Genomic DNA, 24,519 nt, shown 5'->3' with positions numbered 1-24,519 from the left:
AATTGTATCAAAAGTTGTGGGCTACAGCTAAAGAAGTACTTACAGGGAAATGTATAGCTTTAATATTTATATTTTAAAATAAGAAAAATACAGAATTAATAAAGTTCTACCTTAAAAGCCAGGAAAGCCCAACCTAATTAGAAGGAAGAAAATAAAGAGCAAAAATCAATAAAATGAAAAAGAAACAACAGAAAAATTAATAAAGCTAAACATGGGTTCATTGTTGGTGTAGTTGCTCTGGAAAACAGTTTGCAGCTCCTCTAAAGCAGAGTGTCCAATCTTTTGGCTTCCCAGGGCCACAATGGAAGGAGAATTATCTTAGAACACATAAAATACACTAACAATAACTGATGAGCTAAAAAAAAACAAACTCATAATGTTTTAAGAAAGTTTATGAATTTGTGTTGGGTACATTCAAAGCCATCCTGGGCTGTGGGTTGGACAAGTTGCTCTAAAAGTTGAACACAAAGTTACCAAATGACCCAGCAATTTCACTGAAATGAAAACACAAGTTCACACAAAAAACTTGTATGCAAATGTTCATAGCAGCATTATTCATAATAGTTAAGAAGTAAAATCAACCGAAATGTCAATCAAATGATGAATGGATAAAATATGGTATACAATGGAATATTATTTAGCAATAAAAGAAGTACTATGACATAAATGAACCTTGAAAACATCATGCTAAATTAAAGAAATTAGTCACAAAAGATCAAATATTATATAATTCCATTTATTTGAAATGTCTAGAACATGCAAATCTATAGAGACAGATTAGCAACTGCCTAGGACTAGGGGAGTTGGGAAGAAAATCAGTATGGAGTTCCTTTTATAGGTGATGAAAAAAAAACGTTTAAAACTGATTGAGGTAAAGATTGTACAATTCTGTGTACACCCTAAAAGCCACTGAGTTAAATACTTTAAACCATATGCGGTGTATGGTATGTAAATTATATTGCAATAAAACTCGACTTCCCAAAGTGCTGGGATTACAAACTTGAACCACTGAGCCCAGTCAAAGCTATTATGTTTTAAAGTTGGAACACTGAAAACATTTAAAACTTTTTATAAACTCCTAGCTAGACTAATGAAGAGGGGAGAACAAAAAAAGGAAAAAACACAAACTAATAATATAAGAAAAGAAAGAGGAAGTATCATTCCAGATCTTATAGACAATTAAAAGAAAAAAGGCAGTATCATAAACAACTTCATCTAACATATTTGACAATTTAGAGGAAATGAATCAGTTTCTTGAAAAGCACCATTTAGCAAAACTGACACAAAATAAAATGGAAAATCTGAATAGCCCTAAATCTATTAAAGAAAGACATATATGAGGCCAACAATCATATGAAAAAATGCTCATCGTCACTGGTCATCAGAGAGATGCAAATCAAAACCACATTGAGATACCATCTCACGCCAGTTAGAATGGCGATCATTAAAAAATCTGGAGACAACAGATGCTGGAGAGGATGTGGAGAAAAAGGAACACTTTTACACTGTTGGTGGGAGTGTAAATTAGTTCAACCATTGTGGAAGACAGTGTGGCGATTCCTCAAGGCCTTAGAAATAGAAATTCCATTTGACCCAGCAATCCCATTACTGGGTATATATCCAAAAGACTATAAATCGTTCTACTATAAGGACACATGTACTCGAATGTTCATTGCAGCACTGTTTACAATAGCAAAGACCTGGAATCAACCCAAATGCCCATTGATAATAGACTGGATTGGAAAAATGTGGCACATATACACCATGGAATATTATGCAGCAATCAGAAACGATGAGTTCGTGTCGTTTGTAGGGACATGGATGAATCTGGAAAACATCATCCTCAGCAAACTGACACGAGAACAGAAAATGAAACACCGCATATTCTCACTCATAGGTGGGTGATGAAAAATGAGAACACATGGACACAGGGAGGGGAGTACTAAACACTGGGGTCTATTGGGGGGGAAAGGGGAGGGCCAGTGGGAGGGGGAGGTGGGGAGGGATAGCCTGGGGAGAAATGCCAAATGTGGGTGAAGGGGAGAAGAAAAGCAAAGCACACTGCCATGTGTGTACCTACGCAACTGTCTTGCATGCTCTGCTCATGTACCCCAAAACCTATAATCCAATAAAAAATTAAAAAAAAAAAAAAAAAAAAAAAAAGAAACTGCATTCTTTGTCAAATAGTCCAAGAAAGAAAACACCAGGCTTGTATGGCTTCATTGATAAATTATATCAAACATTTAAGGAAAAAAAAAAAACCAACCCTACACAATCTCATCAGAAAATGAAGCAGGAAGAAACACCTTCCAACCATTTTACAAGGTTAGCATAATGCTGATACCAAAACTATACAGTTATATTTTTAAAAGAAAATTACAGAATATCCTGATAAAGACAGACTAAAAAATTCTTAATACAATATAAGCAAATCAAAATCAGAAATATATTAAAAGGATAACATGATCAACTACAATTTACCCCAGTAATTCAAGGTGATTTAACATTTGAAAATCAAATAATTCACCATATTAACAGAACAAAGAAAAGCTATCCAATCATCTCAACAGAAAAGAAAACATCTGACAAAATTCAACACACATTCAGAAAACTCAGCGAATTAGAAGGGAACCTCCTCAATTTGATACTATTAGGAAAATAAATAGGTAAGCCACAGAGTGGGAGAAAATATTTGTAAAACCCACAAGAAACTTGTACAAGAATATGTAAAATACGTCTACAACTCAATAATGAAGACAAGCAATTCAATTAAAAAAAGGGCAAAAGATTTGAACAGGCACTTCATAAGGAAGATATTTAAACGGCCAGTAATACAACAGTGCTCATCATCACTAGATGAGCATTAGATTAATTTGTAGGGAAATGCAAATTTAAACCAATAATGTCCACCAAAATGTCTAAAACACGAAATGGCAAAAATGAGGAGCAACTAGAACCCACATACGTAGTTGGTATGGGTGTAAAATTGTACAAACACGTTGGGAAAAAACTACCCAGACAGATATGTCAGAGTCCAAGTAGAGTAGGGAGGGTATCTATACAAAAAAACTATTCAGTTCAAGGTGTTGGAGCTTGAGCGGGGCAAGGAGGGCATCTGTGAGAGTATTGGCAGGGTCCAGGTTTCTCAACACAGGAGAAAGACATTATAAATAGGATAATGAAGAAAACTAGAATTAACCCTGTGGTATGAGACAAGAATTAGAGATATCAGCATACACCTATGGTTTTCAATATATACAACTGATGTAGAAATACAGAAGTAAATGTGTTTGTATACGTATATATATATATGCATGCATTTGCCTACACATACACATGCCCACACACATTCTCTTTTCACTGAGATGTGTGGGAGCACTGACATCTCAACAGCAATGAGCATAACTAGCATTGAGATATTGGCTTCTAAATACTATTCTTCAGCAAAAGGAACCAAGATTCCTTGGAGAAATTACTGGTTCCAGAGATGGGATAGGAAACATACAAAATGAGCCTGGAACATCTTGTCTTGTCAGAAAGTAAAAAAGTATTCAAAGAATGATCACAACATGTCAGAAAGACACAGAGGGCCTCTTGCTAGCCAAACAAGGGATTTGTACATCAATAATAATGACAGCCATAGATTTTACCCACTGAATAAAATAGGAACCATAGCCTATAATGATATAAATAAATGAATAAATTGAAAGTTTATGGCTGGGCATGGTGGCTCACATCTGTAATCCCAGCACTTTAGGAGGCCAAGGCAGGCGGATCACTTGAGGCCAGGGGTTCCAGACCAGCCTGGCAACATGGTGAAACCTGGTCTCTACTAAAAATACAAAAATTAGCCAGGCAAATTGGTGTGTGCCTGTAATCCAAGCTACTGAGGAGACTGAGACATAAGAATCATTTGCACCCTGGAGGTGGAGGTTCCACTGAGCCAAGATTGCACCACTGCACTACACAGCCTGGGTGACAGAGCGACACTGTGTCTCAAAAAAAAAAAAAAGTTTGAGGAAAATTGGAATATTTACATCATTTCAAAGTACCTCCACATAAAATATGTATTACAGTGGGAAAAGTAACTTTACAGTGGAGAAGCTGGCACATATTACCTTAATCAAAGGATTAAAGTGAAAATCATTAATGAAAGACCAAATGAAATTGTGTATCATCTGATAAGATCATTTCTGTGATATTCGTGTTCAAGAAATATAATCTAAATTGAAGACATTAGACAAATCCAAATTGAGGGACATTCTATAAAACAGCTGTCCAGTAATCTTCACAATTCCTTCATGAAGGTAAGACTGTGGAACTATTAATATTTGAGATTAAAGGACACATGACAATTAAAATATGTGACTGCATTATATCCTTTTGCTATAAAAGACATTTTTGGAATAACAGGCAAAACCTGAATGTCAGGATATGATGCTTAGATGGTACTATGTATCAATGTTAATGTCTAATTTAAAAAGTTGTATTGTGGTTATATTAGAAAAATGTCACATTTGGGGATCATCACAGCAACTTACACAAATGCCCCATAAAAATAAAGGTTTTTGTTCTGTACTTATATAAGTTTTCTGTAAATCTGAGATATAGTTTCCAAAAAGTTTCAGAGCCTTAACAAAATGTACATACATACACAAATTGTGTATGTGTGTGTACACCCCCCAGATAATGAATCCGTATATATACTGATTCATTAAAGTATATACATATATATGTACATACAAGTATATATACATACTGATCCATATATACATACCTACACACACACACGCAGAGCTAATGAATCAAAATTCTTTTGGGGGTTGTATAGTTTATGTTCAAGTCTTCAAAGCATTTAATACATTTCTTTGTGAAAAAAAATTTTGATGGTTCTATATTCAGAGAATATGACTGAATAATGCTGATTATATGCCATTTATTTTCAATATAGGAAAGGATACCACCAGTCACTCCCGGCCACTCTACTCTTCAGTTTGATAACCACAAGTGCTCTCTGTCAATCAAAATAAGTCTCTGTCACTTCAGTATATATCTCTGAATTTCTTGTAGACATATTTTTGGTTAGGAAGGTTGTGAGTCTGCGGATCTTTTATAAAATCAGGCCTAAAGATGTCTACTCATGTAAAATGGAAAGATTTCCACAAATAATATGTGTGCCAGTCAGGCATGGCAGCACCTACTTGTAGTACCAGCTACTCAAGAGGCTGAGTTGGGAGGATCAGTTGAGGCTAGGAGTTAGAGGCGGTGATGTGTTAATGATCTTGCCTGTGACCAAACCCTGCACTCCAGCCTGGGTAACACAGCAAGACACTGTCTCTTAAAATATATATATATATATGTGTGTGCATGTGTGCTAGAGCTAATTAAATGTCATGAAAGGCTCAAGCTCATCTACTCAATAAATCCACTCTCACAGCCTAATTCAATATGACAAGCAAACAGGCCACATGATGTTGTCACTTAATTTATGAATAGTTCTAGTATGTATTTTAAGCTTTAAATCTTCTTTTCTGACATCAAGTAAGCTGAATAACACAAAATGTATTAATCATAAGAAGAAAGACTGGTACATTAGACTATCAAAATGAGACGTCTGCTCATCAGAAGAAAATGAATAGGAAGCCCTAGCATGGGAAAAAATACAGCATACAACTGACAAAGAATTTGTTATGTAGGTTATATAAAAAACTCTTACAAAGAGAAAATAAAAAGATGAAGAACTCAAGTTTTAAACAGGCAAAAGACTTGAACTGATACATCAAACTTCAAAAATAAGCCTAGAAAAATTTGACTATAATATCTTAAATTTATGAATGAATATCTCACAGAATAGAGCATTGAGATGTAAGATTTTTTTTTAATGAACAGGACTTCATATTGTTTTGAAATATATTTTAAAAAACATGTTTTCCTGAATACAAGTTTAAACTGGCTGAGGCTCCTATTCACTGAAAAGCTGTATCACTGAAGAAATATAAAAAGTCATTATAAACTCTTAATGATTCAACTTTGAAATGAAAATGTCCTGCTCTTCCTTAAGTTTTAGATAGGTTTAACTGAAGAATATTCCAGTATCACTTACCTATATAGAACAGAATTTTCTGAAATTTATACTTCTAGACAAAATACAGAAATAAACTAGATATTTAGGAAGATATAAGACTAAAACAGTCATTCATAGCTCCCAATTTCAAAATTCTGTATTCATTAAAATAGGTCCATTGTTCTCATTGATTTTATACTCTCTAAAGGCTTTATGGCAAATAAATGTTATCAATGTGAACTTACAACTTTGAGTTGATAAAATGCTGCTTTTACAAATGTTTTATTTACTCAATATGACTTAGTTTGATAAAATGTTCTACTGCTTTAAAATGCTTGAAAAATAAGCTGGATTTAAGAACTGCTAAGCATTTTGCTGAGACCAAGAATTACACAGACCTTGTGAAAAGGACATATTCGCCATGGTACTGGCTAACTGCTTAGGAACACTGAATAAGATAAATCACTGAGATCACTGTTCAACAAATACATACAGTACTTATCCCCGTAAAATTTTGCACAGCATATTTTATTGCAATACTTACTGGTGCTACTATTTTTCCTGTCTGTCCAACTTGCATGTCATTGGGAACAAAGCCAGCATCAACAGCAGCACGGGAAGCACCAACTAAGGGGAAGAAATATTTGTCATTTTTTCAAGCTCTATTATTCAGCTAGTTAGGATATTCGCTGATAACTGTAAACAAAGACATTGATTTAGAATTCTAAGTACTAAGTACTAGTGCATTTTACAAAGAAAGCTTCAAGGAGTAACTTCTATTTAGATTCAAGTATTTCAGATTTTAAGTTGAGCTTAACTTTTCTGCCTGCTTTATCAAAAAGGCATTCATGATGTTTAGAATGTCATTATATAATGCTCTTTTAAGCAATAACTTCACAAGTTTTGAAGAAAGGTTTTGCAATACTACCTCTTATATTATAAAGAGAAGATAATAAAGAGTCATATATAACAAGATGAAGGTTTAACCAATATTTGCTGTCAAATTAATAAATAAATAAAATTGGGCTGGGTGCAGTGGCTCACGCCTGTAATCCCAGCACTTTGGGAGGCCAAGGTGGGCAGATCACAAAGTCAAGTGATCGAGACCATCCTGGCCAACATGGTGAAACCCCAGCTCCAACAAAAATACAAAAATTAGCTCGGTATGATGGCACAGGCCTGTAATCCCAGGTACTCGGGAAGCTGAGGCAGGAGAATCAGTTGAACCCAGGAGGCAGAGGTTGCCAGTGAGCCGAGATTACACCGCTACACCCCAGCCTGGTGACAGAATGAGATTCCATCTCAAAAAAATAAATAAATGACTTTCTGTTCTCATTCAGCAGGAGTCAACAATGAACCTGTACTTGGAGTAAAACAACCCCTTCCCAACAGGAGTCAAGAATGAGCCTCAGGCCTCTTCACTTCGAGCTGGAGAGCCACAGACAATACAACTGGCTACCTACAAACATGCACAGTCTCACCACCACTATCTTGAGTCAGCCAGAACTAATCACACCCTGCCTTTCATCCTGCCCCAAACTCAAAGGTTATCCTTCATAACCCAGACACTGATCCCCATAATGCTCTGCATGCTCCCTAACCAACACCCATCTCCCATATTCCTGAACCCTTACACTATGATTTCTGGACAGAGCCCAATACTAGTAAAACTCAAGTTATATTAAGTTTTATTAAAATGTAAGTTTTAGAAGTTAAAACTTTAAGTTTATTAAAACTCAGGTTTTATTTACCTAATAAAACTTAACTTTAAACTGGCTCTGAAATTAATATAGCTACTCCTGCTTTCTTTCAATTAGCATCACCACAGTATATCTCTCTCCATTATATGTATGTAAGTGTATATGTATATGTATTTTTTTTATTTAAAGTGGGTTTCTTGTAGACAACATACAGTTGAGTCTTACTTTTTCATCCACTATAACAATCTTTAATTGGTGCATTTAGACTACTGATGTTTAAAGCAATGACTGACATAGCTGGATTAACATCTACCATATTTGTAATGGTTTTCTATTTGTTGTCCTTGTTCTTTGTTCCTATTTTTGTCTTCCACCATCCGAGCATTTTAAATAATTCCATTTTGTCTCTTTTCTTAGCTATTAGTTGTATTTTTTAAAAGTTTCTTTTAGTGGTTGTCCTTTTGCAATATACATTTACAACTAATCCAAGTCCACTTTCAAACAACACTACTACTTCACAGGTGGTGCAAGTACCATTTAATAACAAGATAATCCTAATCCCTCTCTCCTGTTTCTTACATGTGATTCATTTCATTTATACATGGGCACATATGGTAATTATAATACACAAGTATATGTAATTGAATACAATGATGTTGTTATTTTAAATAAACTGTTACCTATTAGATCAATTAAGAAAAATAAAACTTATTTTACCTTCACTCATTCCGTCTTCAGTGCTCTCACTTGCTTTATATACATTGGAGTATTTAACCTCTATCATTCCCTTCTTGCTAAAAAAACTTCCTTTAACATTTCTTGCAAGGTAACTGGCTATAAAATATTCTGTCAATTTTTGTATGAGAAAGTCTATTTCTTTTTCACTCTTAAAGGATAATTTCACAGTGTATAAAGTCCTAGGATAATGGGTAATTTTCTCTCAGCACTTCCAACATTTTACTACACTCTCTTCTAGCTTGCATGGTTTCTGAAAAGAGAGCAGCTAAAATGATTATCTTTGCTCTTGTATAGGTATGGTGGATTTTTCCCTCTGGCTTCTTTATTTGTTCTTTATCTTTGATCTTCTGTAGTGTACAAATGATATGCCTAGGTGAAGTTTTTCTAGCATTTATCATATTTGGTGTTCACTGAGCATCCTAGATCTGTGGATTGGTATCTGACATTAATGTGGTGAAATCCTCAAATACTGCTTCTGTTCCTTTTTCTCTTCTCCTTCTAATATTTCCATTACACGTTATACTCTCAGTAGTTGTTCCACAATTCTTAGATATTCTATTACAGTTAAGAGTTTTTTGGTTTTATTTCCTTTTTCTGGTCCTTTTTCTCTTTGTTTTTCAGTTTTGGAAGTTTCTACTGAGATAGCCTAGAGTTCAGAGATTCTTTCCTCAGCCAAGTCCAGTCTCCTAAGAAGGCCTTAAAAGGTATTCTTCATTTCTGCAAACATATTTTTTATCTCTAACATTTCTGCTTCTTTCTTGGATTTCTACCCTCTGCTTACATTGCACATCTTGCATGCTCTTTATCAGTTAGGGACCTTAGCATATTAATCACAGTTGTTTTAAATTTCCAGTCTGATTATTCCAGCTGAATCTGGTTCTGATGCTTTCCCTGTCTCTTCAAACTGTCTTTTGCCTTTTAGTGTATCTTGCAATATTTTCTTGATAGCTGGACATGATGAACATGGGTAAAAGGAAGTGCTGTCAATAAGCCTTTATTACGTGGCAGTAAGGTGTTGGGGGAAAGGAAGCATTCTACAGTACTACAGTGAGGCCTTGGTCTCATGCCTCAATAAGCCCAGATTGAGACTGGGAACTTTACACATGCTTCTCAGTTCCTCTCTCTCCCTTAGGTGAGACAGGATGGCTAGAAAGGCGGAAGTTGAGTATTTACCTTCCCTCAGGTCAGTTAGGCTCTGATAAAACCCCAAAAAGTTAATCTCTGGTTAAACAGTTCCTCCTGAAGGAGGTCAGACCTTGTTAAGAACAGAATGCTCTGACATTTTAAAGTGGTTCTCTTCCTTCTCCCTTTGTCAGAAGCATGAGGTGATTTTTCTTTAATTTTCACCCTGAGGAAGAGCTCCTGAAAGTAATACTCACAAAAGTGTTGGGACCCCATCACTGGATACCCCTGGAGGTTTTTTTGTTTTGTTTTTTGAGATATAATCTCACTCTGTTGCTCAGGCTTGAGTTCAGTGCTACAATCTCAGCTTACTGCAACCTCCACTTCCAGGGTTCAAGCAATTTTCCTTTCTCAGCCTCCCAAGTAGCTGGGACTACAGGTGCACACCACCACACCTGACTAATTTTTGTATTTTTAGTAAAGATGGGGTTTCGCCATGTTGGCCAAGCTGGTCTCGAACTCCTGGCCTCCAGTGATCCACCCACCTTGGCCTCCCCAAGTACTGGGATTGCAGGCATGAGTTACCGTGCCTGGCCCCCCTGGAGTTTTTAACATGGAGCCTCCAGCAATTTGTCATCATGGCTTTGGATATCATCCAGATGAACTGATTCCCAAATTTATATCTGTAGCCCGAACTCCTCCATCGAACTCCACATTCCTATATCAACTGCTTAACTGACATGTCTACTCAGATGCCTATTATTAGACATCTCAAAAGTTAATATGCCCAAAACTGAACTCCTGATCTCTCCCTGGAAACTGCTTCACTGGTGATTTTCCTTATCTCAGCTCATTATAACTCCATCCTACCACTCGCCAGGACAAATACTTTCTCTCATAATCTATATCCAATTTGTCGGGAAATCCTGATGGCTCTACCTTCAAATATATATCCCAAAACTGACAATTTCTCCCCACATCAACTGCAACTACCTGGTTGAAACTATGAGTATCTTTCACCTAGAGGACTGATATAGCCTGCTAATTATCTCCCTATTATTGTACTTAACCACTACAGCTTATTCTCAAAACTGCAGCCAAAGTGATCCTTTAAAAATGTGTTAGATCATGTCATTCTTCTGCTCAAACCTTCAAATGGTTCCCATTTCATGCAGAGAAAAGCAATTTCTTTTTTTTTGAGATGGAGTTTCGCTGTTGTTACCCAGACTGGAGTGCAATGGCACGATCTCGGCTCACCGCAACCTCCGCCTTCTGGGTTCAAGCAATTCTCCTGCCTCAGCCTCCCGAGTAGCTGGGACTACAGGCGAACACCACCATGCCCAGCTAATTTTTGTATTTTTAGTAGAGGCAGGGTTTCACCATGTTGGCCAGGCTGGTCTTGAACTCTTGGCCTTAAGTGATCTGCCTGCCTTGGCCTCCCAAAGGCTGGGATTTCAGGAGTGAGCCACCACACCCAGCCACATGTCTCCTCATTAAGGCCAAAACTGGCTACCTTATTTTAAACTTCAATCCCCTCCAATTCTCCCCCATTGCCCATTCTATTAGTCTCCATAGCACTTATGACCCGCTAACTTTTTTTTTTTTTTTTTTTTTTTTGAGACAGAGTCTTGCTCTGCTGCCCAGGCTGGGATGCAGTGATACGGTTTCTGCTCACTGCAACCCCCACCTCCCAGGTTCAAGCGATTCTCATGTCTTAGCCTCCAGAGTAGCTAGGACTACAGGCACATACCACCACACCCAGCTAAATTTTTATATTTTTTAGTAGAGACGAGGTCTCTCCATGTTGGCCAGCCTGGTCTCAAACTTCTGACCTCAAGTGATCCACCCACCTTGGCCTTCCAAAGTGCCTGGATTACAGGAGTAAGCCACCACTCCAAGCCCATATTATATTATTTACTAATTTATTGCGTTAATGTCTGTAGTAGGCAAGAAAACGGCCCCTCCAAAGATATATTCACATCCTAATCCCCAGAACCTGTGAATATCACCTAAGTGGAAGCAAATACCATATAAAGCTAAGGATCTTGAGAAGCTTATCCTGGATTATCTATTTGGGCCCTAAATGCTATTACATGTATCTTTTTTTTTTTTTTTTTTTTTTTGAGACGGAGTCTCACTTTGTTTTTGTTGCCTAGGCTGGAGTGCAGTGGCACAATCTCCACTCACTGCAGCCTCCCCTCCTGGGTTCAAGCAATTCTCCTGCCTCAGCCTTGCAAGTAGCTGAGATTAGAGGCATGTACCACCATGCCTTAATTTTTAAATTTATGGTACAGACAGCGTTTCACCATGTTGGGCAGGCTGGTCTCAAACTGCTGACCTCAGGAGATCGCCCACCTTGACCTCCCAAAATGCTGGGATTACGGGCATGAGTCACCACACCTGGCATGTATCCTTATAAGACGAACACAGAAGGAGATTGAATGCAGTCCCACAGAGAAGATAATATGAAGATAGAGGCAGAGGTTGTAGGGATGTGACCACAAACCCAGGAATATCAGGGTAGCTACTAGAAGCTGGAAGAGGAAAAGAACAAATTATCTCCTAGAGCTCCCAGAGGGAGTATGGTCCCTGCTAATACTTCGACACACATCTGGTCTCCAAAGCTGTGAGAGAGAAACTTTGCTGCTTTTAAGCCACCAAGTTTGTAGTAACTTATTACTGCAGCCAAAATAAACTAATACAAGGTCTATCTCATCCAAATAGAAATGCAATTTCCATAAGAACAGGGATCTTTATTTTGTTCACTGATATTTTCTTAGCACCTAAAATAGTACCTGGAATATGGCAGACACTTCGTAAATACTTGTTCAAAGGAAGAATGAATGAAAATGAACCCTGAAATACTACCATCTGATTATAAAGACTCAATATGCCTTTATTCTGACAAAACTACTACTATTTCTACGGGTACACATATTATGTAACAGAAACGCACAGAAAAACCATAGAAAGTTATAGAAAAACTCTGGAAAGGTATATGTAAAAATTTTAAAAACAGGGTGAGATGATAGAATTTTAATATATATTCATTGTAGTAATTGCATAATTCAAAAATAATCAAATGTTTTTTAAAAAAATTTTTTTCGAGACAGGGTATCAATTATGTTGCCTAGGCTGGTCTCAAACTCCTAGGGTCAAGCAATCCTTCTAACTCAGCCTCCCAAATATCTGTAATTACAGACACATGCTACCATGCCCGGCTTAAATTTTTTTGGTTTTTCAAAAAACATCACTTCCTTCTCATCAATGCACTTTTAATAATAGGTTCTGTACCTTACCTATAAATCATTAACTACAATTTAAAATTTTTAACTACAAACTTAAAAACTTTTGTATTTCCATTTGTGTAAGATTTATATTAAGACTACCAAAAAAGATGAAAAAAACAGGGTATTCCTGAATCTGAAGTAGGCACTAAAACTAACATTTCATTATTTTTTTTGTTTGCTTTTTATTACTTTTGAGACAGGGTCTCACTCTGTTGGCCTGGCTGGAATGCAGTGGCGTGACCACAGTGCACTGCTGCTTCCATCTCTCTCAAGCTCCTGACTTAGCCTCTCAAGTAACTGGGACTACAAGCATATACCAGCATGCCTGGGTAATTAAAAAAAATTTTTTTTGTAGCGATGCGGTCTCACTACGTTGTTAGGGCTGGTCTCGAATTCCTAGGCCCAAGCAATCCTCCTGCCTCAGCCTCCCAAAGGTGTGCATCACTGTGCCTCGCCCATTTCATTATTTTTAAAATGAAGAAAAAAAAACCTACTAAGATCAGGCAAATGTAAGAGTGTTACATAGATACTAAAAAGTACTAGGAGGCCTTCTCCTCACTGAATGCTATATACCATTTACTTGGAGGCTTAAGAAAAACTGGTTCAGAGAGAAAAACTGAAAATCTGGAAAGTAAAATAATTTGTAGTGTTGAAAGACTTGCACAAAAAGTAAAATAATGAAGAAAAAATATTTCCAACACAAAGGGAACATCTTTCTACTAAGGAAAATAACTTTACCTGCAGCATGTAGTTGATCTGCCAAGTCATATAACAACTTAAAGTTCTCTCCACTCTTCAAGCCTCGACCTCATTCAAAAAGATGAAAAAACAAATTAGGCAAACATCAAATCCATTCCAGAACAACTGTGCTATTTTATATACTGAAGTAAATTTTCATATTATATAACTGCCATATTGAGCATGTCACCTCCTCTATAAAACCTTTTCTGACCTTTCCTGTGACACTCTTATACTTCTATAAAGCATTCAACATGACTACAATTAATTAGTTGACTGTGTAATTCATAGGAGTATTTTTCCCACTAGAATAAAAACTCTTTAATTTCAAGATTTATATCTAGCTTGGTAACTGCCATATCTGCAATATTTAACAAAACTCTACATATAATAGATGCTTAATAAGTTTCTCTGACTGAATAAAGTTATTTGAATGGGATCCATCTCAAGGACTTTACTTGAGAGGAAGAACATTCTGCCTTTTCATCTCTGCTTCTCCAGCATTGGGCAATAAATCTGTCATGGAACGGATAACCAATATAACATTTCTTGAATACATAAATGAATAAACAATTCAGGTCCAGGAGCCGTGGCTCACGTTCGTAATCCCAGCACTTTGGGAGGCCGAGGCAGGCAGATCACCTGAAGTCAGAAGTTCAAGACCAGCCTGACCAACATGGAGAAACCCCACCTCTATTAAAAATACAAAATTATTTTATTTATTTATTTATGGCCCACTGACTGAATTTGAAAATATAAAGACTGCCATGCTTTTAAAATCCTTGCAAATTAAACATCCAACAAAATAATTAAGCTTTCAGACAGCCTTCTATTCCAAGTGGCACTGAGAAAAAAATAATCTAGTATTTTGAAATGATATATCTAACTTGTTTTTTTTTTTTTTTTTTTGAGACAAAGTTTTGCTCTTGTCACCCAGGCTGGAGTGCAATAGCACAATCTCGGCTCACTGCAACCTTCCCGCCTCCCAGGTTCAAGCGATTCTCCTGCCTCAGCCTCCTGAGTAGCTGGGATTATATTACTCGCCACCACGCCCAGCTAATTTTCTGTATTTTTAGTAGAGATGGGGTTTCACTATTGGCCAGGCTGGTCAAACTCCTGACCTCAGCTGATCCATCTGCCTTAGCCTCCCAAAGTGCTGGGATTACAGGTGCTGGGCATTGTGGCACATGCCTGTAATCCCAACTACTCAGGAGGCTGAGGCAGGAGAATCACTTAAACTTGTGAGGTGGAGGTTGCGGTCAGCCAAGATTATGTCATTGCACTCCAGCCTGAGAGACAAGAGCAAAACTTTGTCTCAAAAAACAAAAAACCAAGTCAGATACATCATTTCAAAATATTATTTTTTCTCAGTGCCACTTTTAATAAAGATTGTCTGAAAGCTTAATTATTTTGTTGAATGTTTAATTTGCAAGGATTTAAAAAGCACAGCAGTCCTTATGCTTTCAAAGTCAGTCAGTGGGCCATAAAAAACCATTGTTTTTAAAGACAAGGAGCATGGTATACAAAAATAAGCATGTCCTATGCAATATTAACAGTTTTGATATTACATGTTAAGTAACGTTTTAGAGTTATACACAGACATGGGCAACTCTGGAAATTTTTCCAAGTGGAACAAAGGGAGGAATTATACACAAGTCCTGAAATTCCAACCAGTTCTGTCTACAATTCAGAAGCCAACCATACTCTGCAGAATACACAGAAGTCTATCAGTAAGATGGTACCAAGTGGCAAAGCTACAGAGATGAGATTTATACCATGCTCCCCCTGGTGCCAGTGACTAGGTGTGCAACAGAAACCCAAACTGTGTATTACGTTCATAATTTCATTTTCCTAACTGGTTAAATGGGAACAATAGCTGAAACTTCTCAATTTCTTATATTTGAAAAAGATCCATGTACCTCTAATATTAAAAAAAAAAACAAGCAAACAAAACAAAGTATTTTCAGTTTACATATTTTAAGATTAATATTCCACTTACCACCAGATACCACCACTTTGGCACCTGTTAACTCTGGTCGATCACTTTTTGTTAATTTCTGGTCAAGCCACTCTGATATTCCTACTGGTGAAGTACTTGATGCTGCACACATTAATACACATAAAACAATGACTATGATTTCAACTTCCATGACAATAATTATTTTTCAGAAAAACACACAAGTATGTAATTCCATGAAATTTAAGTTTGTTAATTACTGTGAATTTTCTATGCTCCTAATTCGTTCTCTCTGATTATGGAAAGACTTAACGAGACTAGATTCCAGCCTTTGCCACATTAGTTGTATTACTTGAGAACACATTTAATTCTCTGAGTCTGAATATGGAATAACTTTCTTTCTATAAGGTTTAAATAAGACACTGTATATGTTAAAGCATAACACCCTCTACACATTTACTATTATTACATTCTTCTGTTATATTGAATCACCTAAATATCATAATAGGAAACAGTGACAAGAGTAAAAAAGCTTAATATTAATAGACCCTCTGTCTCCTACTTCCTTGATCTACCAAAGCAACTATCCTAGTATCAAAGATGATGTGAAAAAGATGTAAGTTATATATATTTATTATTTTTGTACAAACTTGGGAATATCATTTAAATTGAACTTTAAAATACTATGCATTAGAAATTTAAGCAGAGGTCATCTCTTTTGTTATTATTTAGTCTATGAAAAAAATAAACAAAACCAAAAAACTCCAAATGAACACTCACCCTTTTCTGAACTGCCACTACCGCCACTTGTTGCTGCAGCTTCAAAAGATGTTCCACGGACTGAAAACACTTTCACTTTCTCATCACACTTCACTGTACATACAGCATTTCCTGAAACACGCAATCTATTTTTAAAAAGCAACAACAAAAGGCAACAAAACTAGTATTCCTTTGATGCTTGGAATTTACTTCACAGACAAGGCAAGAAATAACCGTTGACAAGTTGTTTTCTAACTCTATTAAGTATAAGAAAAAGTGGACCATAACAGTGAAGAAACATATCAATAGATATTTGTATAACCCTGGATGTCTTTAGAAGCAGGGCAAGTACTACCACACCGAGGAGGAGGAAACTGCAACAGGCAGCCACACTAAGAAGGCACACTACACCCCTAAAAGGAATATGAACAAAGCTTCCTTTTCCAAATACAATACAATCAGTAACTCAAAACTATGAGCTGCAACAACCTAATAAGAACATAGCTACTATGCAAGCTAAAGGAGGAATACCTTGAAAACACAATGAGTCATAAAGAAAAGGTATGGATGTGCCAAGATTTTGAGGATTTGAGACACCCTGGATTAGCTATCACAGTAACAGTAACCTAAACTACAACAAAATATTTTTCCACAAACATTACATAAGATGAAAACTCTGATTTGAGAATTAGCCATTTATAATGAAATATACAACTTTAATCAGAAAAAAAACGAAGAGTTCACTGCCTTCTCCAACCCCACTAGAGAGCACTGTGTTTAGCAAAACATCAAACAACTGAAGAGACAATGAAATGCATATCTTTTTTTTTTTTTTTTGCCTGAGACAGGGTCTTGCTCTGTTGCCCAGGCTAGAATGCTATGGCATGATCACAACTCACTATAGCCTAGACCTTCTGGCTCAAGCAATCCTCCCACTTCAGCCTCCTAAGTATCGGACTACAGACACATGCCACCATGCTCAGCTAATTTTTTATTTTATTTTTGAGATGGGGGTCTTATCATGTTGCCTAGGACAGACTCGAACTCCTGAGTTCAAGTAATCCTCTCACCTCAGCCTGCCAAAGTGCTGGGATTACAGGCATGAGTCACTGCAGCTGGCTGAAATGAATTTCTTAATGCAGAAGGAAATGAGGTAGAAGCAGCAAAGACTGAGAGAATACTATCTTTTTTTAAAGTTTTGTTTATCCAGGTGCCACTTACAAAATATATTGAATAGTGAATCTAATTTTTATTGACCACTAGGAAAATATCACTCTGCAAACTGAATGACCAGGCAGGTAAACACTGTGCTTGTGATCCATCAGAGAGAATGCCTTATCAAGGGTCCATCAGCAATTCTAGACTAAAATTTTCCTCAGAAACCTTTAAGATGGTCCACTTAAAGCAACTGTATGGCTTGATTTAAAATTCTACCTTCAAGATTAATTTATGCTTTTCACTAAAATTTAACATGTTAATTATCTTCCTTGAGTACTCACCTGCATAAATAGTTCTCACAAATGTGTCAGGTGACTTGATTGCAATGATGTCAGAAATTGGGGCAACCTCAAGTTTGGCTGCTACTCTGGGCAAAAGGTTCTAAAAGCAAGATAAGCAGTGAGTTACACACATACATAGTGATGAATAACTATAAATCATCAATAATGACATTCTAAATGCATATTTTGTAGAAATTTTAATTCAGATATTTTATATGTCATGTGCACCTTTGAATATACAATTGCAAGCACAGGTTTTTGAATAGTCTTAGAGATTGAGTGCCTACCATTACTCTAACCACATTAAGAGTTTTATGAGTTTTACAATATTAAGCCACCTTAATGCAATATGTTGAATTATGGGATATGAACTTTACTTTAATAAACATCAATTAGTGACAGTTGTGGATTATTGAATTTAGATAAGGAAAGATATAAAAAATTTAGAAGAGTGGCAAAATCTCAAATACTGAAAAAGATTATGCTTGTATATATTTACCTAATGTATATACAAAAGTTCAAAGCAGACATTTCACCATTTGTTTAAATTGGTATTGCATTATAAAAATTAAGGCCAAGTACAGTGGCTCATGCCCATAATCCAAGCACTTTGGGAGGCTGAGGCAGGCAGATCACTTGAGGCCAGGAGTTCAAGACCAGTTTGGCCAACATGGTGAAACACTGTCTCTACTGAAAACACAATAAATTAGGCAGGCATGGTGGTACATGCCTGTAGTCCCAGCTATTCAGGAGGCTGAGGCATGAAAAAGAGAATTACTTGAACCTGAGAGGCAGAGGTTGCAGTGAGCTGAGATCACACCAATGCACTCCAGCCTGGGAGTACATTGGAAAAAAAAAAGGAAAAGAGTAATAGTAACCTGAAGAACAGCCTGTGTAGTACATATTTAAAAAGTAACTAAAATAGATGCATGTGCTAACTTTGTCCTCAGTAGCAGGAATCCTTAGGAAAGTCACAGTCTCCCATGTCTCAGTTACCTCTTCTTTTTTTTTTTCTTTGAAACAGGGTTTCATTTTGTTAAGTTGCAGTGGCATGATCATAGCTCACTGTAACCTCAAACTCCTGGGCTCAAGAGATTATTCTGCCTCAGCCTCCAGAACAGCTAGGACTACAGGCGCACACTACTGCACCCAGCTCGTTTATGTTTTGTTTTTTTCTGTAGAGACATGGTCTTGCTTTATGGTCCAGGCTGGTCTAGAATACCTGGCCTCAACTGATCCTCCTGCCTTGGCCTACCAAAGTGCTGGAATTACAGGCATGAGCCACCATGCCCATCCAGAAACACCTACTTTATCTGGTTTAAAAACCAAATCTGTCAGTATTTAAACCTTGCTTCTTAGTAAGTAACCCTCCTCCTGAACCACCTTCTTTAATTGTTCAGGAATTATTACTGGAATAGTTACTTGGCTGAACAGATGCTCTTACAAATTTCATGATATGCCGACTTTGCCTCTTTTTAAAGTTTATAACTTTCTAAATTGCTCAAAATTTAATGTCTTTTGTATTTTCATTATCCCTTGTTTTAACATATCTTCAATAAATTTTACCATGGTGCTTCAAAGTATGATTTCCTGGATCTGGTCATCCATCTAAATGTTCTAAGGGTGGATGATACACAGATATCTATCCTACTAAAAATATATCCCATCCAACAGGTTGCCTGCATGGTTTCTGGGAAGGAGAAGCAATAACTATTATTGTGTTTCTGTGCACAAAAAAAATGGCATATTTTTAAATTCTAGAAGACAAGTATAAAAGTATGTTATCTCAAAACCACAGTTGGTGGTGGACTATCATACAGCAAATTGTTTGGCTTCTTCTGATAGACGTTTCTCATTCCAAACCCATTTACAGGCCACAGGACCAGCCACTATTATGTGACCCTTGTTCTCAAAACTCCCATCTGTCACAACATAGCAATCATGGCCAGAGTACTAAAATCTAGCTAATGACAGACACCCTTTCGTGGTCTAACAATCTGTTAGGTGAACCGTCATCATAGAAAGGAATTCAAGGATCATGAAATTACTTAAATCATCCAATATAGAATCAAAACTCAGATACAGAATGGTCCACAAAGATTTTTTCATCCATCAGATTGGGGGAAAAAAAATGTTAAAATGTATAGTACCAAGTGCTGACGATTAAGCAACAGGTATCAAAATTTTTAAAGCACATAGCATTTGACTCCATGATTTCACTTCTAGAATTCTATTGTAAATAAATTCCAGCCGATGTGTACACAGATGCATGCATAAGCATGTTTTGTTGCCGCAAAGTATATATATGCAAAAAATTGGAAACAAGTTAACTGTCCTTAGCTAAATATGGAATCTTATGCAGCCATTAAAAAAAAAAGAGACAGAAAACATCATGAGCCAAAGTCATACTCTTTTTTTTGAGACAGGGTGTTGCTCTTTTACCCTGCAGTGCAGGCTGGAGTGCAGTGGCATGTTCTCAGCTCATTGCAGCCTCAACCTTCTGGGCTCAAGCAATTCTCCCACCTCAGCCTCCCAAGTAGCTGGGACCACAGGCATGCACCACCATACTCAGCTAATTTTTTTTTTTTTCATTTTTTTTTTTTTTTTTTTTTTTGTAGAGATGAGGTCTCACTGTATTGCCCAGGCTGGTTGAGAACTCCTGGGCTCAGACAATCTTCCAAAAGTGCTGGGATTACAGGCATCAGCCACCACACCCTGCCCAAGTCACACTCTTAAGTAAAAGCTACTAGTCACAAAACAATTCACACCATATTATTCCATTTTAGAAGTAAAACATACATAGCTGTACATATACTGTAATTTAAAAATCCGTAGGAGGAGGCCTAAAAGAATGTACAACTGTTAACAGCTACACTCCTAAAGAGGGAAGGGTGAGTCGGGAATAAGAAAGCAGGACTCTGATACCTTGCTCTGCATACTGCTGTACTACATGCATTCTTCCTAATAAGGATGTATTTGTGTACATCTTATTTTTTTTATTATTATTGTTTTTTTTTTCTTTTGAGAAGGAGTCTCACTCTGTCACCCAGGCTGGAGTGCAGTGGTGCCATGCTGGCTCACTGCAACCTCTGCCTCCTGGGTTCAAGCATTCTCTGCCTCAGCCTCCCAAGTAGCTGGGATTACAGGCATCCACCACCACACCCGGCTAATTTTTGTATTTTTAGTAGAAACAGAGTTTCACCATCATGGCCAGGCAGGTCTTGAACTCCTGACCTCATGAGCCACCGGCCTCAGCCTCCCAAAGTGCTGGGATTACAGGTGTGAGCTACCACGCCCAGCCCAGATTACAGCTTTACCTTAAGGTTATCTTCAACCACCACGCAGCCCTTTCCAGATTCCCCACGTAGATAAAATTTGGTTTTTCTAGATATCCATCTGCCACCCAAATAAATAATCTCTTAAAATGGTCTGCTAATACAAATGACTCTTGCTCGTTCGCTCTCTCTCTCTCTCTCTCTCTCTCTGTCTCACATGCAAACAGAATTCAACATTACTTTTAAATACAGATATTTTAAAAATAATGGCCTAATTAGAATCTTCTCCACAATACAATTTGAAAACCTGGAAATGGTAGTTTAAACAAAAAATTATGACAAAATCTGGAAAAAATAAATTTTAGCAAAACTACCACATAAATTCAGATAAATCCAGATTGGCTATCTAAACAGTCTGTTGTACACTTTCAGCACAATGAAATCTAACCCTTTCAACTAGCGACATCAGATTCCATATTCTCAATCTTCTCACCTTTCCGAAAGCAGATGCTCCAGCACAGATGTGGGTGTAATTGAATTGCTTCTGAGTTGCCAAAATCAATGGTGTCAGTTCCTCTGAGAATTAAATACATTTGATAAAAAATATTTTGGAATATTTTCATTCATATATACAAGCATAATAATCTAAATTATTTTTTTCCACTGAAAAGCCTCACCTGGAAGTAGGCCTTTGTATGCATCATGCTGAGCCACCAGAACCTTTCCTATGCCTGCTACTTTACACAGATCTTGTGCCACCTGTGATTAAAAGATAGGTTCCTAATTATCCATCTATCAGAAATATACAAATAAAGCCATCACTATAAATATTAAAAGATCATAAACTCTTAATGGCCAACTGTAAAAATTACTCCTATTAACAAAAGGGCCACTTAAGAATTTAAATATATTCCAGGCAGAAACAGTGGCTCAGACCTGTAATCCTACCATGTCGGGAGGCTGAGGCGGGCGAATTACCTGAGGTCAGCAGTTGGCATGGCAAAACCCCATCTCTATTAAAAATACAAAAATTAGCTGGCCATGGTGGCAGGTGCCTGTAATCCCAGCTACTCGAGAAGCTGAGGCAAGGGAATCATTTGAACCCAGAAGGTGGAGGTTGCAGTGAGCCAAGATTGCACCACTTCACTCCAGCCTGGGCGGAAAAGTGAAACTCCATCTCAAAAAAAAAGAATTAAAATAGATTCCTTAACAAAGAAAATCTAATGCCAATTGATCTTACTACTGACTGACCTTACATTGTGCCACTAACCAAGCATTTCAAACAAAAATTCCTGCACTCAAAAAGAAAATTGCTAATTGACAAACCAAAATCAACATGGCTTTTTTTTTTTTTTTTTTGAGATGGAGTTTCGCTGTTGTTACCCACGCTGGAGTGCAATGGCGTGATCTCGGCTCACTGCAACCTCCGCCTCCTGAGTTCAGGCAATTCTCCTGCCTCAGCCTCCTGAGTAGCTGGGATTACAGGAACGCGCCACCATGCCCAGCTAATTTTTTTTTTTGTATTTTTAGTAGAGACGGGGTTTCACCATGTTGACCAAGATGGTCTCCATCTCTTGACCTCGTGATCCACCCGCCTCGGCCTCCCAAAGTGCTGGGATTACAGGCGTGAGCCACCGCGCCCGGCCTCAACATGGCTCTTTATTCAAATTTAGTTACAAATTGTGCTTTTCTCTTTAGTCCAATCCAAGTGTAAATTCAGTATCTTGGAAATGGTGAAAATGAAGTTATCTTAGTAATATCCCATTGTCAACACTGAGTTCCTGCCACATAAATATATTTATGTATGACAAAGCAAAATAATTGCTATTTTAATTCTTCATTTTTCCTGTTTGGAATCAGAATGGGGTTCCGAGAAAGCTTTTTGACCACTCAGATTTTCTATATTCAGAAGGTAATTAGATTTCTCCTTTTTAAGTATCTTTATTACATCATGGCTGGTTTCTGCTTTAGCAAAGTCGTATCAGTCATATTACCATCTTCTGTCTCCTTTTTACCTCAAACTGATTCATTGATTCACTGATGAGTAGGATTAAAAGGCTGTGCCTTCTGCCATCCTCACATGGACTGTTAGCTTGCCACAATATTCACGGAAGAAAGGATGCAGTGCAAAAATACCCTGCTAAGCCAAGTGTTCACCAGCATACCATTTTATACTACAGAGGCCACCTTCATTGTGAATGCAGCTGCATTTAGCTTCTCAAACTTTAAGAGAATTTCCAAGCAAGAAACCCAGTTAATTGCAATGTAGCTGCATAGCATCCTGGGATAGAAAACGGGACAGAATCTTCCCATTGAAATTATCTTGTTTTTACTGGCAAAAACTGCTGACATTATACAGAAGAATAACTTGCTGTTTATGACAAATAGCTGAATAAATGATATAAAACTGAACTGTATTAACAATCTTTTTATAGAGGTACTGATTGTTTTCTTTAAAATTAGAACATGACATGTTAAGATTGAAACTGAGTACAAAAGATAATTCCTATTTTGATTTTTCTCAAAGTAGTATAAAGCATCAAAATATTTTTAAAGTATCATTACAATAATTATTTTAAATCACAGCAAAACAAACAACAAATCCTATATATCCAAAAATTGCTATATATCCAAAAACAGGACAACCAGAAAGATAGCTTAGCCATCATACACCGTGGCTAATACATAAATATAAAAAGATAGCTTAGCCACCACACATCATACATTGTGGCTATATCAACTACATAAGATTCTATAGTTGTTAGCAGGAATCAGGTAAAGAAATCCACATAACTAATCATAAACCCGCCAGAATATGTTTAAGATAACAATTTAAGGTAAAAAACTAGACAGAAGCAATACCAGCAGTATGAACCTGCATTATCACACACTCTGCATTTTTTTTAAATATATTTTTTGCGACAGAGTCTCATTCTGTCACACAGGCTGGAGTGGCACAATCTCTGCTTATTGCAACCTCTGCCACCCAGGTTCCAGAGGTTCTCCTGCCTCAGCCTTCCAAGTAGCTGGGACTATAGGCACTTACCACCACCCCTAATTTTTGTATTTTTAGTAGAGACAGGGTTTTGCCATGTTGCCCAGGCTGGTCTCAAACACCTGACCTCAAGTGATCCATCCACCTCAGCCTCCCAAAGTGCTGGGATTACAGGCGTGAGCCAGCATCAATTATTTAATAAAACATAAAATCCTAAAAACGTACTCCCTCCAGATTTATTCCTCTGTGAAGTTTAAGACCCCAACTACACACTCAGCAACTCTTATACCATGAGAGAGGGAACTGGTGGCTCAAGCTGTGTAAGCTTAACTGGAAGCACTCATCTACACTGCAGCCCATTGGCACAGCACCTTTCTAAAGG

The 24,519-nt window shown here is 37.1% G+C and overlaps 1 protein-coding gene across 1 annotated transcript in view; it reads right to left on the bottom strand.

Moving 5' to 3' along the window:
* The window catches only part of ETFA (electron transfer flavoprotein subunit alpha), a 91,465-nt gene that overhangs the window by 49,316 nt on the left and 17,630 nt on the right, over nucleotides 1-24,519 (bottom strand). Inside the window, exons 3-9 of the mRNA XM_002763456.7 lie at nucleotides 21,820-21,901; nucleotides 21,636-21,718; nucleotides 17,868-17,967; nucleotides 16,390-16,500; nucleotides 15,652-15,753; nucleotides 13,653-13,721; nucleotides 6,609-6,691 (exon numbers count right to left, since the gene is read on the bottom strand). Coding sequence (XP_002763502.2) covers nucleotides 6,609-6,691; nucleotides 13,653-13,721; nucleotides 15,652-15,753; nucleotides 16,390-16,500; nucleotides 17,868-17,967; nucleotides 21,636-21,718; nucleotides 21,820-21,901 — 630 coding nt within the window. The remainder of the gene's footprint in view (nucleotides 1-6,608; nucleotides 6,692-13,652; nucleotides 13,722-15,651; nucleotides 15,754-16,389; nucleotides 16,501-17,867; nucleotides 17,968-21,635; nucleotides 21,719-21,819; nucleotides 21,902-24,519) is intronic.

The sequence above is a fragment of the Callithrix jacchus genome, chromosome 8 (genome assembly GCF_049354715.1).
Source record: "Callithrix jacchus isolate 240 chromosome 8, calJac240_pri, whole genome shotgun sequence".
Classification (NCBI taxonomy): Eukaryota; Metazoa; Chordata; class Mammalia; order Primates; family Cebidae; genus Callithrix; species Callithrix jacchus.
Note: the sequence above shows the minus strand (reverse complement) of the source record. Positions and strands in the feature narration are given on the sequence as shown.